The sequence below is a fragment of the Pimephales promelas genome, chromosome 21 (genome assembly GCF_988280905.1).
Source record: "Pimephales promelas chromosome 21, fPimPro1.hap1.1, whole genome shotgun sequence".
Lineage (NCBI taxonomy): Eukaryota > Metazoa > Chordata > Actinopteri > Cypriniformes > Leuciscidae > Pimephales > Pimephales promelas.
The window spans coordinates 21,649,193-21,670,041 of record NC_142789.1 but is presented as its reverse complement, the minus strand read 5'-3'; the positions used below and the strand labels follow the sequence as shown (position 1 = coordinate 21,670,041).

The window sequence follows — 20,849 nt, the reverse complement described above, 5'->3', positions numbered from 1 at the left end:
TAGCCTTAAGTATCCATATACTATTCCACGTTATGTATTCCTACTATTTACATAGTAGGACTAGATATTGCTAAAATGTTCAACTTTAAAAAGACTACGGCTCATATGAGCAAGAGTATCATAACATGCAACAGTTCTCCTCCACGAGAACCGCGCCCACTGAACTCCAGACTCCGCCTCCGGTGTGACTGCCTGTACGTGCCCTGCGTCGCTCTTCTCCTGTCTTTCCCCTACTTACCAGATACATCCAGACCGCAGACATGGCTCCATAAGGGTGCACATGGCGGCAAGCAGCCATGAACCAAAAAACAACTCACCAAAACCTACAGATGCATCTCCGATTTGATTGATTTTCGATTAATCAACTATCACATCCGCCGCAATATTCTTCAATCCGGTTTTCAGCATTCGGGAGAGGCTGCTTGCTTGCAACTCTCTCTCGCTCTGTCTCCATTTCCTCCAGACAATTTTACGTTCTTACTTAACCCGAAATAACAGTCGATATCATATTATAAAACAACAGTCATGGGTGTGCAGGGTTTCCAGGAATACATTGAGAAGCATTGCCCCAATGCCGTGGTGCCAGTGGAGCTCCAGAAGCTCGCCCGAGGTAGTCTGGTCGGCGGCGGCCGGCAGAGACCCCCTCAAACTCCGCTCCGGCTGCTGGTTGACGCTGAGAACTGCCTGCACCGGCTCTACGGCGGCTTCTACACCGACTGGGTGAGCGGAGGCCAGTGGAACCACATGCTCGGGTACCTCGCAGCCCTCGCCAAAGCCTGTTTCAACGGCAACATCGAGCTGCTAGTGTGCTTCAATGGCGCCCTGGAGAAAGGCCGCCTCCATGAGTGGGTCAAGCGACAGGTGAACGAGAGGCAGACCGCCCAGCAGATTGTCAGCCACATCCAGAACAAGGGAACCCCGCCGCCCAAGGTCTGGTTCCTGCCCCCGGTGTGCATGGCCCACTGCATCCGCCTGGCGCTCCTCAGGTTCCACATCGGGGTGAGTAGCGGCAGATGCCCGCTGTGTTTTTGACATGATGCAGCCATTAGCTTAGCAGAACCAGACCCAGATCAAGTGATCAGGCAAGTGCTCGACTTACATGACAGTGGGTTGGCAGCTAGCAGGTGGCCTAGACTTATTTCGTGGTGTTGTGTATCCAGTTGAACAAAAACAACAAAAGATTGTTTGCTTGTCTTAGCTGAAAAGTTTCTAAAACCAGTCAGAAGACCAAGGGAAGGTAATCAAACTAGACTGACAGTGAAACCGCATTCTTCAATCAAACAATAAAGCCCTACCTTGGTTTACACGTTGCATTAATTCATATATACACAAACATGTTAGAACCAAGCTGCTTTAATTTTTCACCGTGGTTGAACAGCTGAAAACTACACAAAACCTCTCTACAAGCCAGCTAATCAGTTTTCAGCAAGGTTTTTCAACTTGTTGGAACACAAATCTGTTGGACATGCTGGTGTTTTTTTTCCAAAGGCATTTAGTGAACACAAGCCTGCTGTACAGGTTGGCAAAGCATTGACATCAAAACTGAATTAAATCGAAGCATAACTATTAATGGCATAATATATGGCATAAATAACAACAACAATTCTTAAATGGTTATTCAATATTGTTTTTACCTAAATATATAACCAAATATAAACCTCAGACTGGAAGAAAAACATGCATTTATGCCATGTAGTTGTAGGTTGTGCTGGCAAAAAGAAGCGCCACCTCTTCTTTTCTGTGATTGGTTGTTGCGTCACACAAATAGGAATGACTGCTCTGTGATTGGCTGCACGCTCTCTTACGTCACTTCTGCTGAGATTTAGCAGCAGTACAGGCTGATAGTTTATGGGCCCTGTTCTCAGAAGAGAGCCACGGCTCATTAAACTTTTGCCCATGGACACTTTAGTTTGCATCTATTTCGTTTTTTTTTTCTTGGAGTACTTTCAACAAACGTTTATAAGTGTAGGCATGGACAATTATACTACTGGGATTTTTATCTTCTTGTCTCCTGTACTCATTGGATCAATTCAGAAACTGAAATGTGGGCCAGGATGTGTACAATATAATGGATTTAAAAATGTATTTGTTCACACGTCATGCCTTGTTTTCCTATCAAGTTAAAGGCCATTGGGCATGTTGCTCAATGTATAGTTTTAAAATTCACATCACATCCCAGAACCATCTCATCATTGATTCTTTCAAATAGTGCTAATCGATTGAAGCATTTGACAGAGAAGCCGTTATGTGATGCAATTAGAAATAACATTTCCTAGAGTTAACGTGCCACGCATCCTTTCGTGGAAATCTGTGTAAAGGTGAATTTGTTTTTGTTCTTCTAAAGAGCCTTTCTGTAATTTGCTTCCTCACTCAGGTTGTCCAGACCATCGAGGATCATCACCAGGAAGTGATTGCCTTATTTAGAGAAAATGGGTTCCATGGCCTGGTTGCCTATGATTCTGATTACGCCCTGTGCAACATCCCGTACTACTTCAGTGCCCATGCTCTCAAACTCAGCCGCAACGGCAAAAGCCTCACCACCAGCCAATACCTGATGCACGAAGTTGCCAAGCAACTTAATCTCAATCCAAATCGTTTTGTCATTTTTGCTTCACTTTTAGGTAGGTTTGTAGGATTGCCAAGCAATTTTCACTTCAACATGACACCTACATTAACCCTAATGCATGTTCTTAGTCTTATTGGGAATGTTTTTCTGAAGACAAAATGGTTTGTCTTTATAATAATTATTCCATCTTATCTAATCAAGTCCTTCATTACCTTTGAACAAAATTTGGGGTCAGTAATTTTTTTTTTTTTTAAGTATCCCTATTATGCTTTTTTGAGTATAACCTTTCACACAGTGTGTAAAGTATTTGTTTGCTGGATGTAAAAGGTCTGCAAAGTTTTTAAGATCAAATTGCACAAATAAAGATGTTGCTTCCTAAAAGAAATAATTCAATTCCGGCCTCACTTCCTGTTACTTGCATACTTAACAATGTAACACATTTTCACAATGCCAGCTCATGGTCTTCATTGGCTGGCCTCGAACAAACTTTACTTTGACACGACCTTAAACACTGTAATTGTAGCCGAGAAGAGGCTGTTTTCAGCTCTACAAAACCACTTTACGTGCAATTAAAAAGGATGAGGACTCTCACTCGAATTGATATGGAAAAACTTAAATTGATCAAAAGTGACGGTAAATAGCAAAAAAAATTCAAATAAATGCTGTTCTCTTGAGATTTCTGTTGTCCAAAGAAAAAAACATGTAGAAATAATTGCTCAAATGTTATCAATATTGTCACAAATCCTTCAATTTCATGGCTGAAAAATGTTTTACAGCTGTAATTAAAAAAAGTGTCAAAAGTTAGTACTTCTGTGATACATGATCATATAAAACTTGATGCTGTTTTTGAAGGTAATCACATACTGCCTGATGAAGATTTGGCTGCCTTTCACTGGAGTTTACTTGGTCCTGAGCACCCTTTAGCATCATTGAAGGTAAAGCCACTTATTCAATTTTTTGTCTTGGTCTACATATAATTTGTTCACTTATCATTTTACTCACAAATCCCTTATGTAATTGAATTAAATGTGTTATGTATAACAATTTAAATACTTCAGGTTTGTCTATATTGACCAGTAAATGTTTAGCCCCTGTTTTCACAGAAAAGGCCTAAGCCTATAATCCCAGACTAAAATGCCTATTTGAGTAATTTTCACTGGCATATCTTAAAATACATCAGTGCCATTTTTTTGTCTCTAGATCCACACCAGTAATGTTTTTTTTCCAATGCACATTTATAAAAGCTACTTAAATGTCCTAATTGACATATACCTAATCCTGGTTTAATCTGTGAAACCAGGCCTAACTGCTGCAAAACATAAGACTTCAGTTCTCATTAGATTTTCCTCAGTTACTAGCCACTGTGATCAGTTTCTTTGACGACCAGATTGATATGAAGTCTGGAAAATAATGTATCAGGAGCAAGCAAAATCACTTCAGCATTGTCCTCAACATGTACTCTCTTGATCTAAATACTCAGTCTTTGAATCTCGCCCAAGCAAATCAACTACTGCGACTATAAAGGAAAGAGTTGAGCTGAAGAATAGCTCCATGCGTGACCTTATGTTATCTACTGTGCTGCTGTTGCTTGACAGATGGCTTTATTGATTCGCTGTGAGCTAGATAGAGTGGGCTTTACTCGATTTTAACACCTGACTTGGAGATCCACACGTGCTTAGTCACCTTTTGTCGGCATCATTCTCTAATTATGTTTGTTTATGTCTTTGTTTGGGTCGATCTATAATTAATAATTACTTGGTGAAGAAGAAAAAAAAATAGGCCTTTTTATTTTTTTAATAAAAGAAGTTAATGGTTTCCATTGTCAATTAAGCTTGATTAACCTAATATCTGTGTTTGTACACGTATCAGAATGTACCCAGTCAGATATGTACTCCTATGATGCCCATCACATTTTAAACAGAAGGAGCTTTTTCTGGGGGTGTGATGGGTTGTTTTCTCTGACCCAGGTCCGCACGCACCAACTCGTTCTTCCTCCATGTGACGTCGTCATAAGAGCCGTGGCAGATTATGTCCGCAACCTACAGGATGTCCATGATCTGGACACAATCACTAAAGACATATTCAAACACTCTCAGGTAAGCTAAGGCACCATTGTCAGCACCTTTCAAAAAAGGATAATTCACCAAAAATCACCACAATTGATTAGATTAAAGGCAAAAGCACAATATGGCTTGGTCTGATTATTAAACCAGAAAGGCTGTGAATTTGAAGCGTTGTGTTTTTAAACAAGCTCCTCATGACCTGGTGTTTTCAGTGTCAGAGGCGGGCTCAATTCACATCTGCATCTCCTTATAACTCGCATTTGGGACAACATTCACCAGCTATGTTCCCAAACTTGAGCACTTATAAACTAATAAAATCTGTTGTCGTCAAATGAAAAGCTTTAAGGGTGCCATAAGTATTAATGTTGTAATTTTACAATTGTAATGTAAAATACAATTATTATTTATTTTGTAGTCATATTATTACAACAATTTGAGCAAAATTATACGACTATACAAACAAGCTTTAAAAACACATTTGAAATCCCAAATACAAGACATTTGAAGAACATTTTAGCTATTTTTGTCCATGCAATGAAAGTCAATGGGGTCCAAAACAACAAATTGTTTATATTTTTTCAAAATATCCTTTGTGTGGCCCATAATAAAGTTAACCAGGATAAGAACAACATGGGGGAAGTAAACGATGAAATGTTTTATTTTGGGTGAACTATGCCTTTAAGACGAAGAATTATGGACCATGTTTGTTAATTCTGTGGTTTTGCATTCTAGTCCAGAACCGATGACAAAGTTGTCCGTTTCAAAAAAGCAGTGGAGTATTACGCCAACGCCAGCAAACCCCCTTACTTCCCCCCTTATTTAGGTAAGATTGTCTATATTTTTGATTTTCCATCTCTCACTGAACACTATCTATTCCTGTTGGTTCGTGCTTGTTAAATTCTTCGAGCAGGACATGTCTACTAATGCTTGCTTGGTGTTATGTTGTCCTGTCTGTGTTTGGGGCCAGGTTTTAGAGGCACACTCTGTTTCTTTCTTAACCACCTCTCTCGCTCTTAGTCCTCACAGTAATGTGAGAAATTTTCCCACTTTCCTCGGACCTTGTGTGCACTTGGAATGGCTGCTGTGCCCTGTGCATACAAATAGGCTTCTTTAGAAAGGACTTTTGCACAGAGCGCTGCTAGTCTGGAGAAACTCTCCTCCGCTCGCCTGAAAACTTTCAACAGCTCCATTGAAATGGTGTCAATTGAATAGTTATGAGACGAGAGGAGAATTCGATTCGACATCTTCCAATTAGTTAGAGCATGTTTGACAAATTAGAGGGATTGTCTTGTAGAATTACAATACAGTCTTTTCAGAATTCAGAATGCATTTTGAAATGTTCTGACGCTTATTTATTCTTATATATATTTGCTCAGAATTGAAAAATTTTCGAATTAAGAGATATAAACTTGAAATTCCAAGGGAAAAAAAGTTTGTGAAATGTTAAACTTAAAACAGTATTTTGGACAAATGTGGGCAAAATAGTTTTAATTTATTTTTTAAAAATACTTGCCTTGATCTGAGCGGTACAACACTTGGCTACTTTTCCTAAGTTTGCCTTTTGAAAACAATTTTTTTTGACTCAATTCTACAATGTTAAGTGGGTGAAGAAAAACTTCTTAATCTTGTATTTGGGTCAAAAATGGGCACCCATAGAAATGAATGGGAAAAACTGTAATTTAGAGCTTTCTAAAATAAGCCAAAATAAGACACCAGGTAACAGCAAAGTCACTTAATCTTTAGGTTTTAGCTCTAAGAACTTATTGGAATGATATTTTAATGTAGTTAAAAAAATAATAATAAAACATAAAAATAAGCATAATTTACATAGAAAATATGGTACTTTTTGAAGTAAATAAATTCAAAAATACCCCCAAAATAAATGGATAGACAAAACTTTATTGAAGACAGTGATATACAGTAGCATTTATAATAAATAAAAATTAGGATCACACCTGAATCCTCTGTGCCCACATTTGTCCACAATTACAGGATTAAGGGCTATAAAGTGAATACGGTTTGAGGGCTACCTCCGATTTTAAAGGAAAAAAATTAAGGATCGCAAGACGTAAACTCGTCATAATTGTATCCTTTTATATCTTACAGATTAGAAATCTTACAATTCTGATTCTGAATTTTAAGGTACAAACTATTAATTCTGAGGTAATTAAGTCTGAACTGCAAGTTTTAAACTACAATTTTGAGGTAAAAATTTGATTTGCGAGACGTAAACTTGCAATTATGAATTTATAACTTGAATAAAAATGTCAGAATTGTGTGTTTTTTTGGGGTTTTTTTTAAGTTGCAATTACCTTTTTTTCCCTGGTGGAAACTAGCTTGCATAGAATGGTATGGGCAGGACCGCAAGATCTGTATTTCATAAACCTCAATACATCTCTGTGCCTACACACATTCTGAATGCATCAAGGTCAGTTTCTAGGGTGGGTGGATGTGCGGTATAACAAGAATCTCAGTAAGGGATTTTTTTTTAGTCTTTTCTCAGTATGGCTGTTTTTCTTTCCAAGTTCCTCTACTTTTTTCTCTGTTTTTGCTCGAGAGATTGAACCAGATTTTTTTTTTTTTTTTTTTACATTTGTATGCCTGCAGTCAGACCAAATCAGATGGGAGTGCCAGCAGCACCACAGATGCTTAACATTCCAGGCAAACCTGGGGTGAGTACCTTTTCACCATTATGGTCCTTCCTGAATGACTCGCACTCACTCATCACACTGACAAATACATGTTTTCGCTCATTCTCTTAGGTCCATCATGGCTATTCCGGCCCTCCGTTGGCCGAGCCTGTCCATGAGGCAGACCCGTCGGGTAAAGGGCTCCTAGAACAGAACAGCTACAGCAACATTCCTAGTGATGGGAAGGAGCACACGCCGCTCTACGAGAGGTTGTCCCCCATTAACCCTGCTCACGGCGGCAACTCAAACCACACAGACCCGGCCTTCTTCACCATGTCGTCCACATCCTCGTCCTCAGAAAATGAGGAAAACACAGGCTCCACTGCCAAGTGAGTGACTGAGAACAAGAGAATGTATGTTGGAAATGTGTCCTTTTCAAAAGACAGTTTGTGGGAGTTAGTTTTGATGCTCACTACTATTATTTCTGCTATGGAAACTGTATCAGCTGATATTATTTTTTATGGTTTATTATTTATTTATATACACTGTTGATGCTTTTTACCAGTAAAATGAAAAATGTTAATTTCCCTCAATTTTCTTTAGTTCATACTCAAATGTAAGCCTTTTAACAACACTTTTCATTTAAGTCTTTAATGTATTAATTTGTATTATTATTTGTTTAGACAAAATAGTGTATAATTTTAATATTGGCCTTTAATTTGTTAGCAGGCATATATATCAGCTTATTGGAAATTGATGAAATTAATATGGTTGCATCCTTTCATTCCTAAATGTAGTCATGTAAGTGACCATAAGGGATGGGACAAACAGAGAAACCAAATGGACAATATCCCAGAAGGAGACCATGGGGACCAAAATAAAGTAGGTCTATTTTTTTAGCTTTATTTGTCAAAATATGATATCCTGATTTAAAGATAATAGATAATCTTGATTACAATAATTTTACATCCATTTAGTGAATTCTTTGATTTCTCTTTCAGTCTGATCCATCTGTGACCTCCCCTGTAAACCAAGGCCTGATGGTCAGAGGTCACATAGGGGTCAATGCCCAGATTCCATCCCTCCTCTCGATGCCAACAAGAAATCACATGGATATTACTACTCCCCCTTTACCAATGGTGGCACCAGAAGTGCTACGAGTCGCTGAGCACAGACATAAAAAGGGCCTCATGTACCCATACATCTACCATGTTCTTACCAAGGTCAACCTCTAGTCACCAGCATCTCAGCTGTAAGTATTCCTTATTAAGCTGTTATGATTGACAGTGTTTGATGGTTGTTTTTTGCAGGGTGAGCTAAAGTTATCTGTCACCATTGAGGATGAAGCTAACAAAGACCTGCCCTCCGCGGTGCAGCTGTACCGGCCAATCCGTCAATATGTTTACGGGGTGCTCTTCAGCCTGGCCGAGGCCAAAAAGAAGGCAGAGAGACTCTCCATGAGGAGGAATCGCCTCCCGGATTGTGAGTAACTGAACTAAACATCTCATTTGCAACAGTCATGTAATAAGGAAACATTGTCTGTGGTTCCAGATTATTAAAAAAAAAAAAATCTGTTTTTGAAGTATCCTCAAAATTTGATGAGCTATTTGGCGAATACAAATGATGGATTACAATAAACTTTGTCAATGAATATTAATATTGTATTTGCTAACATTATTACCCAACCTTTTTGGAACTAATACTATTTAAGGTAATTAATATTCATAAGCCAGACCTTTACCAATTTTTCCAAAAAAGACAAGGTTTTGGAAATAATTCAAAATAAATCTACCTAAAGAATTGAAACAAATGATTAAATCATAAGTTTTGTCATCTTCCCTAACGTTATTATACAGAAGTTCCATTAATAGATGTTTATAAAATTTCAAACTAAATGATTTTATATAGTTCTTGGAATGTTGATTAATAAATAATAAGTTAAAAATAAATAAATTGTAATAAACTTCTCCGCTAAAATACTCAAACTTGGGATGAATTTGCATTCATGTATAAAGTCATAATATAGACATTTCTAAATTTCACAATTTTTTCTCTAAATCAGTTCATTGTTTTGCTACTGTTGTTCAAGTCTTGCATGTTCCTGAATTGTTAATCGAATATTGAAAAAAATTTTATTTGATCAGATCGTTCCAGTATTCAAAGTCAAACGGGCTTGAAATTAGTTCCCAACCCTACTGTTATTGCCTGCACTCTCTCCAGAGGCCTGTTGATGGCTGATCTAATTACACAGAGTAGTGCTCTTCAGTGTTGACATTAGCTTGTTATTCTTGGTCATATGCAGGCAAATTTTTTTCAATAATTGGCATCATTCAAGAACTACTTTAGCTCCGTAAATGCTGACGTCTTTTTTCCCTCAGTGGAAAATAGAATACAAGATGTGAAAATAGAACAGGAAAAGTAAACATTCAATTAATTTATTCAATAAGAGAAAATCCTGTCAAGGCAGACCTACTATGAGCTCTGGGATTAACAATGTATGCCTCCGTAAAACTAGGGGAAAATAAATGGCTAAATTCTTGGTGAAAAAATGCATTACCCATGATCCACCAATAAGACAATGTTTGGCTATTTTCATATATATATATATATATATATATATATATATATATATATATATATATTTGAAGAGTTCAGATGCAAAAGCCTCTAAGTGCCATTTGAAATTTTCTTCTAGAATGATCATTTTTATCAAGCTTGTATGTTTAAGTTCAGTAATTTCACTTAAATTGCAATGAAGATTACCTATTAATTGTCATTTAAGTGAAATTACTGAACTTGAATATATAAGCTTGATAAAAATGATCATTCTTAAAGAAAATTTCAAATGGCACTTAGAGGCTTTTGCATCTGAACTCTTCATATATATATATATATATATATATAGGTGATTATTTATATATATATATATATATATATATATATATATATATATATATATATATATATATAATTTGTTTATTTACATGCATTATTTTTAAATGTCTTTGCCAAATTTTTTAAATGTTCGATTACATGCTATTATGTTAAGCTAATTAGTTCTTGATGTTTAGTCACATCTGCAGACTAAACACTGTTTTTGTTTTGTGAAATTGTAGATCCAACAGTGATCATAAAAGAATGGGCTGCTTACAAAGGCAAATCTCCACACACCCCTGAACTAGTGGAAGCACTTCCCTTCCGGGAATGGACCTGCCCAAACCTGAAGAAACTCTGGCTGGGCAAGGCAGTGGAGGACAAGAACCGGAGGATGAGGGCTTTTTTGGCCTGCATGAGGTCGGACACTCCAGCTATGCTGAACCCTGCCAATGTCCCCACACAGCTTATGGTGCTCTGTTGCGTACTACGGTAAGCAGCATCTAAACACAGTTTCTATTTCTAAAGTCTCGGAAAGACATAAACATGGTAGTTAAATGCTTTCCCTCAGATTACAAATGGCTTAAACCATTGCAGTAAGGGCCTTCAGTATCAGCTCTTGTTTATTTGTAATATTTCACTCCTTTGTGTTTTAATTCAGGTTTATGTTACAATGGCCAGGAGTAAGAATTTTGCGTCGTAACGAACTTGACGCTTTCCTAGCTCAAGCACTTTCTCCTAAACTTTATGAGCCTGACCAGCTGCAGGACCTGAAGGTGATTTATGTGGAGAATGTTGCACGAGGAGCGTCCAGAGAATACCCACAAACCCACATTAAAGGCCTATGCAACAGAACGACATGAAAGAAAAATATTCACAAAAAAAAAAGTTTGTGCGCCAAATATTTGCACTGAGCCTTTATCTCTAAAGAAAAGTTTGGATAACTTTTGTCATGCAAAAGATAATTGTTTGTCTGCAAAGCTGTTTGTGCGGAGTATGAGAACACATTTGTATTTCTTGAATGAATTGTTTGGCATCCAAAAAAGTATTTAAGTAATTTTTCACCCACAAAACTTTTCCTCGTTATGACGATGACTTTTTAGGATTTGTTTTAAGTATGGATACCTGAACACATTTTTTTTTTTTTTTTTGGCATCCGAACTAAGTGTTAAAATAAGTAAATAATCCGTGAAGGAGTTCATGGATAAATGAATACATTTTGTTTTAAAGCTTGTGTATGTGTTTCACATTTAGATTTGGTTTGAACCGGCTCTGGTTTATCCTGTTGAATCAATAATCTGATATGTTAATGTATTTCAAGCCAATAGCCAGTTGCGTTGCAAAAAGTGAGGTTTTAAGTATTTTTCTGGACACTTCTTATTTTGTAAGAACGCTTGCCAGGCTGATTGGCCTTGATGCTTTTGTGAAAGCATGTTTTCATCTGATAGTCGGTTTTGCGGGAAAAGACATGGCATTTGAGCAACTTGAGTGCTAGGAATGTGGTCTTTTTGTGTAGATGGTTTACTTGCCTGTCTGAGCTGCTTTTTTCTCCCTGCTCATTTTAGTCTGTTGCTGTGAGCTCATAAAAACACGTGAACCATCCACACATGCTGTGTCGTGTTTGTCCATGTCTGTCAGCTCTAAATGCGCTTTTTGCTTCGCTGCTGCCTGCTGGTTGCTCTCGCTGGCTGTTCGTGAATTGGCTGGTGCGGTTTGTGCATTAGTCTACATGTGTGGAATGGATAGGCTATGATTTGTTCATGCTTGCTTTGTGCTTTTGGCTGAGGTAGGGGGTTGTAATCTGCTGGGTGGTTTAGCATGTTATTTAACCTTAAGAGCTTTGTTTAACTGTCACTGCATCTGTCGCCTCCAGATTGATAACCTGGATCCACGCGGCGTTCAGGTGGCTGCTCTTTTTATGAGTGGAGTGGATATGGCGCTGTTTGCCAATGACGTGTGTGGGCAGCCCATTCCCTGGGAACACTGCTGTCCGTGGATGTACTTTGACGGCAAGCTGCTACAGAGTAAACTCATCCGGGCCAACAGAGACAAGGCTCCACTCATTGACCTCTGCGACGGTCAGGTATAGTTGTCATGGGAACGCTGTTTTTTTTTTACATGCATAAGTTTCAAAATCACATGATTTACAGACAGAACGACTTAACTGATCTTAAACTGACACAGCAGATTGAAGTATTACAGCAGAAAAGATTGATTATAGAACTGTGCTTGGGGTGGATTGAAACTGAATTTTTCAGTACAAAACCAGAACCAACAAAACTAATTGATACTAAATTGACACCTGATTTTTTTTTTTATTGTGCAAACATGTTTTTTTTTTCTTTTACTCAGCAAGGGCACATTAAAATTGGTCTATTTCAAATTACCTTTCTATTCCTCAAAGAATCCTGAAAATAAATCACTCTTTAAAATATATTGAAATGATCAATTATATAAAGTTTTCACAATACATCACAGTATTCACAGACTTAACAATATTACAGTTAACTGTATTTATATTAAATAAATGCAGCCTTTATGAGCATAAGAGATTTCTTACAAAATAATTAAAAAAATCTTACTGACCCCAAACTTTTAAATGGTAGTGTATATATAAAATGCATTAAAATTATATTAAAGATCAAGACATCAACCCGAGGTGCTTACATATTCTATATTTGCAAACACTGAACCCAAACAAGTCCTATAATAATATTCAAATTAGATTACAAATATACGTTTCTCTACTTTTAAATGTTTAACAAACATGTTTTTGAGCTTGCATTCTGTAGTGCACTTTAATTTATGGTTCTGTAGCTCACTGTAATTCATTGTTTGCACAATATATACTGTAACATTTACTTAATTGTTAATCTTTAATCCAAAGAATTGAAGGTGTAAACTGATGTACTGTTTAAGTAATCTTTTAATTGTTAATCTTTAATCCAAATAATTGAAAGTGTAAACTGATGTACGGTTTAAGTAACCTTTTAATGTGAAATCTTATTTTATAATGTAAGGACGAAATTGTAAGTCTGCGAGTTATAGCCAATCTAAAATGTACTTGTGTCCTCTTGTTGTCTCCAGACAGAGCTAGTTGCCAAGGTGGAGAAAATGCGTCAGAGTATCCTGGAGGGTCTGAACTTCTCTCGGCCACACCAGCCCATCGCATTCCCCCCTCCACCTCCACACACAATGCCTTTCTACCACCACAACACCACCTTCTACCCTCCACCTCCTCTGCCCCCACTGCAGCCTAGAGGCAGGGGCATGCCTGGTAAGAATGACTGCTAGACTGGTCGATATACCAAACACCTTTTCATTAGTAATTGTTTTAGTAGCTTAGATGTGAAATGTTTGAACACATTAATGTTTAAAAGTAGCATGCTAACCATATAAGTCATGTTTATTACTAAGTAGTAAAAGTGAGAAATGAATCAATGAAGAGCTTTTCACACTGCGCTTAACCCTGGTTTATAAACATTTTAACTCGGCTTTAAAACCCCGGTGAACACTTTCTTTAGAGAGCAGGATTTTTTTTCTGATATTGACCAAAAATAGGACTATGTGAGTGGTGAACTCTGACATGTAATTTGTTTCATTCATACTCGGCCTCGTGAAGAAAGCCCACAAGTGAGACTCATGATTAATAAGTTCCAGGAAATCCTTAAAGGGTTAGTTCACCCAAAAATGGAAATTAAGTCATTAATTACTCACCACCATGCTGTACCAACCCCGTAAGACCTTCGTTCGTCTTCGGAACACAAATGAAGATATTTTTGATTAAATTTGAGAGCTGTATAACTACCACATTGGCTGCCTAAGGGACTGCCTCTTGACGGCCCAGAAAGTCAATGAAGAAAATGTTTAAATATCCCAAGTGACTACCGTGGCTCAACTATATTTTTATCAAGCGACGCGAATACTTTTTGTGCGAAAAAACAAACAAAAATAACGAGTTTATTCGACTATTTCTTTTCTTCCTTGTAGGCCAGAAACGAGACTTCCTTAGATTTCCACGACGCATGCGCGAGAATTGCGATCTGCTTACACCAGCTTACACTACTTCAGATCGCAATTCTCGCGCATGCGTCGTGGAAATCTAAGGAAGTCTCGTTTCTGGCCTACAAGGAAGAAAAGAAATAGTCGAATAAACTCGTTATTTTTGTTTGTTTTTTCGCACAAAAAGTATTCTCGTCGCTTGATAAACATATAGTTGAGCCACGGTAGTCACTTGGGATATTTAAACATTTTCTTCATTGACTTTCTGGGCCGTCAAGAGGCAGTCCCTTAGGAGCCAATGTGGTAGTTATACAGCTCTCAAATTTAATCAAAAATATCTTCATTTGTGTTCCGAAGACGAACGAAGGTCTTACGGGGTTGGTACAGCATGGGGGTGAGTAATTAATGACTTAATTTTCATTTTTGGGTGAACTAACCCTTTAATATGGACAAAGGTATCTAGCAATAGCTGTAGCTGAATAAAATGCAGATAGACATTTTGCCTGATTGAACATCAGAATTTAGGTATTATGGTTTATCTGTGTACTTTTTAAGCCATCTCTGGTATTTTCATAAGGATAAAATATATTTATAATGCAATGCCAATTGACATAGCCTTTATCACTACACATAAGACTATAAAATAATGATTTTTTTCCAATAATCACATGCTTTGTTATGGAAACACATTTTCAGGGTTAGATGGGAAAATTGTCAAATGCAGACAGTCACACGGGTACTGGGCTACTCTTGCAGTGGTACTACTCGAACCAGTCTAAAATCGTCAAAAACATAAAAATGGATTATAGGTGTACCGTAGTGATTCAGGATAAGATAAAAACATGGTTCGCAAAATGGATTCAAGATGTTCTTGCTCATTTATTTAAATGTTGTGCATTTTGAATACAAAAAAAGTTACAAACTGCATCTTTTAAGGATGCAGCTTCTTCAGAGTTATTAAAGTTACGTTGTTCACTTCATTCCTATCAAGTAGGGCTTCAAGCCATGCCTTCACAGGGTGGTAAGCTTGAGATTGCAGGCACAGTGGTGGGTCAGTGGGCCGGTAGTCGTCGTGGAAGAGGAAGACCTGCGTTTCCCATACAGGTGGTGTCAGTTGGTGGACCAACCAGAGGGTAAGCAAGAAATATCCAGTATTTTTTCTTAAATCATGCTAAAATCTCGCATTTTAATGTTTGTATTTCTGTACTCTTATTCCAAAAATAAATGTACATTTACTGTTTACATTTATATTTACTTTTCTGGGCAGTACAGTTTATTTTTAATTGACTTGCTTACTTGCTGTTTGTCTCTGTTGCAGAAATATCTGTGGTTAAATATTGTATAAATGGCCTGACATTAACACCTGCCAAATGCGTGTAACACTGTCACTCCTAATAGCCACGTTGGCAGGTTGAATTTGATTTATAATTTCAATTGAAGTCTTTTAAAAACGCATCTGAACTAATGGACCAAGTCCAATGTAGTGCTGTCAAAAATATCGATGGTTCTATACACATCGACACTGAAATATCTGAAACGCTTCCAATACTCATTTTCCACAGAAGACACGATACCAGCTGCGCTTTCTCACTCTCTCATCTCTTCGACAGGGAGTTCACACACAAACCCTCCTCCCTTCATGCATAATTTTTCTGATTCCCACAGATTTTGTGCCAACACCCAAAGTGCACGGACATTAAACTGTTTCCAGCACGTAAACATTCGTACATACACGTATTCATGTAAACAAGGTCAGTTAGGTTGAGAATGCATGTGTATCAGTATAATGGGTTTGTGTGTCAGGTCTTAAAGTGACAGCAGCCTAATATATATGCTTCCAAATTATGAGATAATATTAAAAATGTCTATATGGGAGTTTCTCCCCATGTCCAAATTGTGGCCAGTGAAAATTCTGAGTGACTTGTAACTTTGGAAAACCACAAGCCACAGTGGCTGGTGGGCAAAAAAAAAGTTCATGTCATGCCCTGTATAATTTTTCCTTAAATGTATTGTCTTTCTTTGAACAGTCATCCAAGAGGTGTGATTTCTACTCCTGTTATAAGGACGTTTGGTCGAGGAGCCAAATACTACAGTAGAGGGTTCAAGAGTCAGGGATCATACCAGGTGAATGTTGTATTCATATTGTTTGAGTATATATACACTGCTGTTCAAAAGTGTAGGATCAGTAAAAAATGTTTTTAAAGAAATTATTTTATTCAGCAAGGATGCATTTAAATTGATTAAGTGACAAAGACATTTTAAATGTTACAAAAGATTTCAAATACTTTCTACTCATCAAATAATGCTGAGGAAATATGAATAATAATAATTATTAAGATTAATAAAATATTATAAGAATAAAAGTTAATTAGAATAAATGTTTCTTGAGAACCAAACCTGCAAATTTGATCATTCATGTGACACTGATGGAAGCTGGTTTCCGCCACTGAATAAAAAAAAGAATAATAATTGCGACTTTTTATCTCACAATTGCGAGATATGAAGTCAGAATTGTAAGAAATAGTCGCAATTGTGAGATATAAAGTCAAAATTGCGTGATAAGTGAGAATTGCGAGATATAAAGTCAGAATTGCGTGATATAAAGTCGCAGTTCTGAGAAAAAAAATACAGAATTGCGACTTTTTTTTCTCACAATTGCGAGTTTACATCTCGCAGTTCTGACTTTATAAAACATAATTGCGAGTTTATATCTCAAAATTCTGACATCTTTCCTCAGAATTGTGAGATATAAACTAGCAATTGCGAGTTATCAGGCCTATTTTAAGGGGAAAAAGACTCATCTCACAATTCTGACTGTATATCATGCATTTTTGACTTTATAACATGCAATTGCGACTTTATAACACGCAATTTTGACTTCATATCTCACAATTCTGAGAAATAAAGTCAGAATTGTGAGATAAAAAGTCGTAATTAGCTTTTTTATTTTTCATTCTGTGGCGGAAACGATCTTCCATACACTTAAGACTGCACTAATGATGCTAAAAATTCATCTTTGACATCACAGGAATAAATATTCTAAAATATATTAAAATGGAAAACAGATATTTTAAACCGTAATATTTCACAATATTACTATTTTTGATCAAATTAATTCAGCCTCGGAGAGCATAAGATAATTCTTTCAAAAACATAAAAGAAAACCCTACCAATCAACCTCAAAATTCTAAATGGTAGTGGATACATATCATAGTGTGTGGTTATTCTTCAGAAATCAGTGATAGTATCGTTTTTATTCTTAATTTTTACACCGATTGGATTAATGGACATGGTGCAAAATTAATTTTTAACAGAGCAAGCCTGCATATGCTGCCTCAAACAATGAAGAGATAAAAGACAGAAAGAAGCCCAAGTTGGCGACCAAATCACCACATCTGTCCTCAGAAGATGCAGGAGAGAATGGCTTGGTGGAGGGTGAAGAGGCAGACCAGATCAATGGGAATGAAGGGGAAAGCAGGGCTCCAAACCAACCTGAAAGTGCCTTTAGCAACGAATCTAAAATGTGCAATACTAATCCTCATTTAAGTGCACTAAATGAAGACGGCGAGGGCTGCAGAGATGAAGTCCTGGGCGCCGCTGTCTTACAAGCAGAAGAGTAAACCTATTTTTATAGAGAGGGTGAAGGTTTAGTGTTAAGGGATATCTGGAAGGATGGAAGGCCTACAGTCGGTGTACATTTTTTCCTCTCCGAAAGCGAAAAATGAGGACTCACGAATTTTTTGAAATCCCTCTTCGGCGTCAGCGAGTTAAAGCCACAAGTAATGATGAGGATACCTCTCGGTAAAACATAGATATACAAGTCAATAAATAGATAATCTTACCAGTTCAGTGATGAAAGACGGTGTTCTCCCTCGTCAATGATATTACACGTTTTAAAACTGGTTACATGAAATTATTTTACTTTCTCGATGAAATGCAGAAACCGAAATACTGATTTTCATTTGCCAGTCTTTTAGTTTAGTAAGTTGAAATTCAAGTACCATATATATCTATATATATTTGCCATTGTAATTGAGTTCGTATTGTCACAGTAAATGCTTTTTTAATGTTTGAGATCCTCATTTGAAAAAGAGAACACCAAGAACGCGTTTCTCCCGTGTCATCGCTGAGAGTTTACTCGTGTTTCAAATGTGCGGTTGTTTTGACATTTGAGTAATTAGTATTACTACTGCATCTTAAGTTCTGATGATTTCAGTGTGTCATACATTAGCGGTTATAGGTAATATGTCAAGAAAAGTTTCAAATGAGCTCTTGGAAAAAACACCAATGTCTCTTTTCCATGTCAAAAAATGCCATGCATCAGTGATCACTGATCAATGTGGTTTCTTGAATCAAACGTAGTACATTAGTACAACTGTCTCAGCTAAACTTTCTGCATGGCTCACGATTAAAAAGAAAAGAAAAAAAAGGTGTGTAGTTCTAATGCATGTTGTCCTATTTCTTCCTTCATGACAAATACCGTGCCCATCTGCGAAATTTTCAAAGGCTAATAATCAGTAATAGTCCTATAAAAGGTGTTAACTGTTAGTCAGTAACTGATTTGCGCTAACATTACGTTTATTATTATTTTTGTGATTTATTGACCTCTGTTGTATTTACTCCAACATTATCTAGCCACTTGAAATCTTGTTAATCCTGGTGTACTCATCACTGTATACATTATTGTTCTCTGTTGCTGTTTTCCGCGTTCATACTAGCATACCAGTCTTTGGGAAAAAATGGCTTTGATCTTAAATTCTTCCCCGTTTTCTTAGCTCAGAACAAGTTACGCGAAACATTCGACCCTCCCCCATTTGAGAGTTTAGCCTAAGCAAGTACACTTGTAATAATTTTGATGTTTACTTCTAAACGAGAATCATTACTTCTCCATCTAATCCTCCTGATGCTTTTCATTGCACATTAGTGATCAGAAATATGGTGTATTCCCCTCAGTCCCCTGCCGCAAGTCTAAGTAGGTTACCTTGATGTAAGTTGATCGGAGTTTCTCCCTAACTCATGGGTTGTAAAAGAATGAACTACTGTTGGGTTTGAGTGATTGTTGATGGATTGTGGTGTGATGTACTTGAAGGAAATTGAATGCAACTTACAATGCTTAATAAAAGTCTTTATTCTTTTAGAATAATTCTCTGTGTGCGCGTGTGTGTTTTTGGAGTTGACCGCTCGTCATCTCAAACCTTTTACAGTGTTAATAGTGAAGCTTTGCAACATCATGGTGATGTTTTCAGCCCCCTGCTGGAGAATAAACTGTCAGGTCATGTTCTTTAGTAATATACTTAAGGTTTTGAGAACATTTTGTAGAACGTAAATGTTGCTTTATAAATGATTAACAGTTCAAATATGTTTGGCTCCTAGAATGCAAAAATAGGTCAGTTTAATCTTCCTTTTTTGTGGCTTAAAAAGATAAAAGATGTGACATTTAAAACACTGATTGGTGGATAGTCTGAACAATACTGGTGGCTAATCTATGTCTCAGGCCATTTAGCACCACCAAGAGGTCAAATGTGCACTTACATTTCAGGTTGCAACTGAACTGAGTGAACTGTGTGAACACAGCTTTTAGCCAACTAAATGTATTTATAGTTTTTAAAATTTATCCTAGACCCATTCATTATATCTTCCCAGAAATTTCGATAAAGAAGTTTAGGACAGGACTTCTAGGTCAGAAATAAAACAAATATTTTGCTTATATAATTATAGTCACTGGTCTTTTTTTTTTTTTTAAGATTTTTTTGGGGAAATCTTATATATGTGTGTATATATATATATATATATATATATATATATATATATATATATGTATGTGTATATATATGTATATGTATATGTATAAAATATTCCAAATGATTTGCTTGTACACTGATAATTCCATAGTGAGTTAACAGGATAGATCATGCAATGTTTGGCTATATTTATATAAAAAGTAAAATAAAAAAGCTTACCTTGTATATGTAATTGGCATAATTCCTCAATGTATATATGAGTAGCAATTATAAAACTTTCACTTTTTTAGAAGCAAAATACATGTTTATGTATGCGTGTGTAATGTGTATATACACACGTGTATATATTTATGAGAAAATAGGCCTATATACATACACATTTTATATGTACATACTTAATATACATTATGTAAATGTGTGTGTGTGTGTTGTGTATATATATATGTGTGTGTGTGTGTGTGTGTATATATATATATATATATATATATATATATAGTGACATACTAAATATACACATAATATACAGTATGTATATATATGGTGTATATACACACATTTACACAAACATTTTATATTTACATTAAAGTACATATAAAATACACATTTTATAGGTACATACTTAATATACATTATGTAAATGTGTGTGTGTGTGTGTGTATATATATATAGTGACATACTAAATATACACATAATATACAGTATGTATATATATGGTGTATATACACACATTTACACAAACATTTTATATTTACATTAAAGTAACTTATATTAATTTACTTCTCACTAGATTATATTAAAAAAAAATCTCGTAATCTTGAAGTAAAAAATGAATTAATGCATTGTTTCACAACTTAACTAGTCATGTTACTCGTTTTAGTTTGCACTATGCCGTTTATCTTCAAAATAAGAACCGTGTCAAAATTTGAACCAACTCTGTTCTTTTAATTCTCTCTCGTCTACTTTGCCATAACTG

At 36.4% G+C, this 20,849-nt stretch overlaps 1 protein-coding gene across 1 annotated transcript; it reads left to right on the top strand.

The window, feature by feature from the left end:
* The first annotated feature begins 218 nt into the window (after nucleotides 1-218).
* Nucleotides 219-19,278, top strand: fam120a (family with sequence similarity 120 member A). Its single transcript, XM_039673330.2, has 17 exons — nucleotides 219-999; nucleotides 2,375-2,621; nucleotides 3,419-3,501; nucleotides 4,534-4,662; nucleotides 5,362-5,452; nucleotides 7,237-7,301; nucleotides 7,392-7,648; nucleotides 8,057-8,141; nucleotides 8,261-8,482; nucleotides 8,570-8,741; nucleotides 10,376-10,625; nucleotides 10,795-10,909; nucleotides 12,007-12,216; nucleotides 13,221-13,410; nucleotides 15,127-15,268; nucleotides 16,163-16,259; nucleotides 17,450-19,278. The coding sequence occupies exons 1-17, from the start codon at nucleotides 526-528 to the stop codon at nucleotides 17,753-17,755; spliced, it is 3,135 nt and encodes a 1,044-aa protein (XP_039529264.2). The 5' UTR covers nucleotides 219-525; the 3' UTR covers nucleotides 17,756-19,278.
* The last annotated feature ends 1,571 nt before the right edge of the window (nucleotides 19,279-20,849 follow it).

What these genes read in the sequence shown, in the direction of transcription:
- fam120a (XM_039673330.2), top strand. Translation starts at nt 526, where the DNA reads ATGGGTGTGCAGGGTTTCCAGGAATACATTGAGAAGCATTGCCCCAAT. An exon ending in TTACTTCCCCCCTTATTTAG is followed by an intron (nt 5,453 to 7,236) that starts GTAAGATTGTCT and finishes GTATGCCTGCAG; the next exon opens with TCAGACCAAATCAGATGGGA. An exon ending in TCTACCATGTTCTTACCAAG is followed by an intron (nt 8,483 to 8,569) that starts GTCAACCTCTAG and finishes TGTTTTTTGCAG; the next exon opens with GGTGAGCTAAAGTTATCTGT.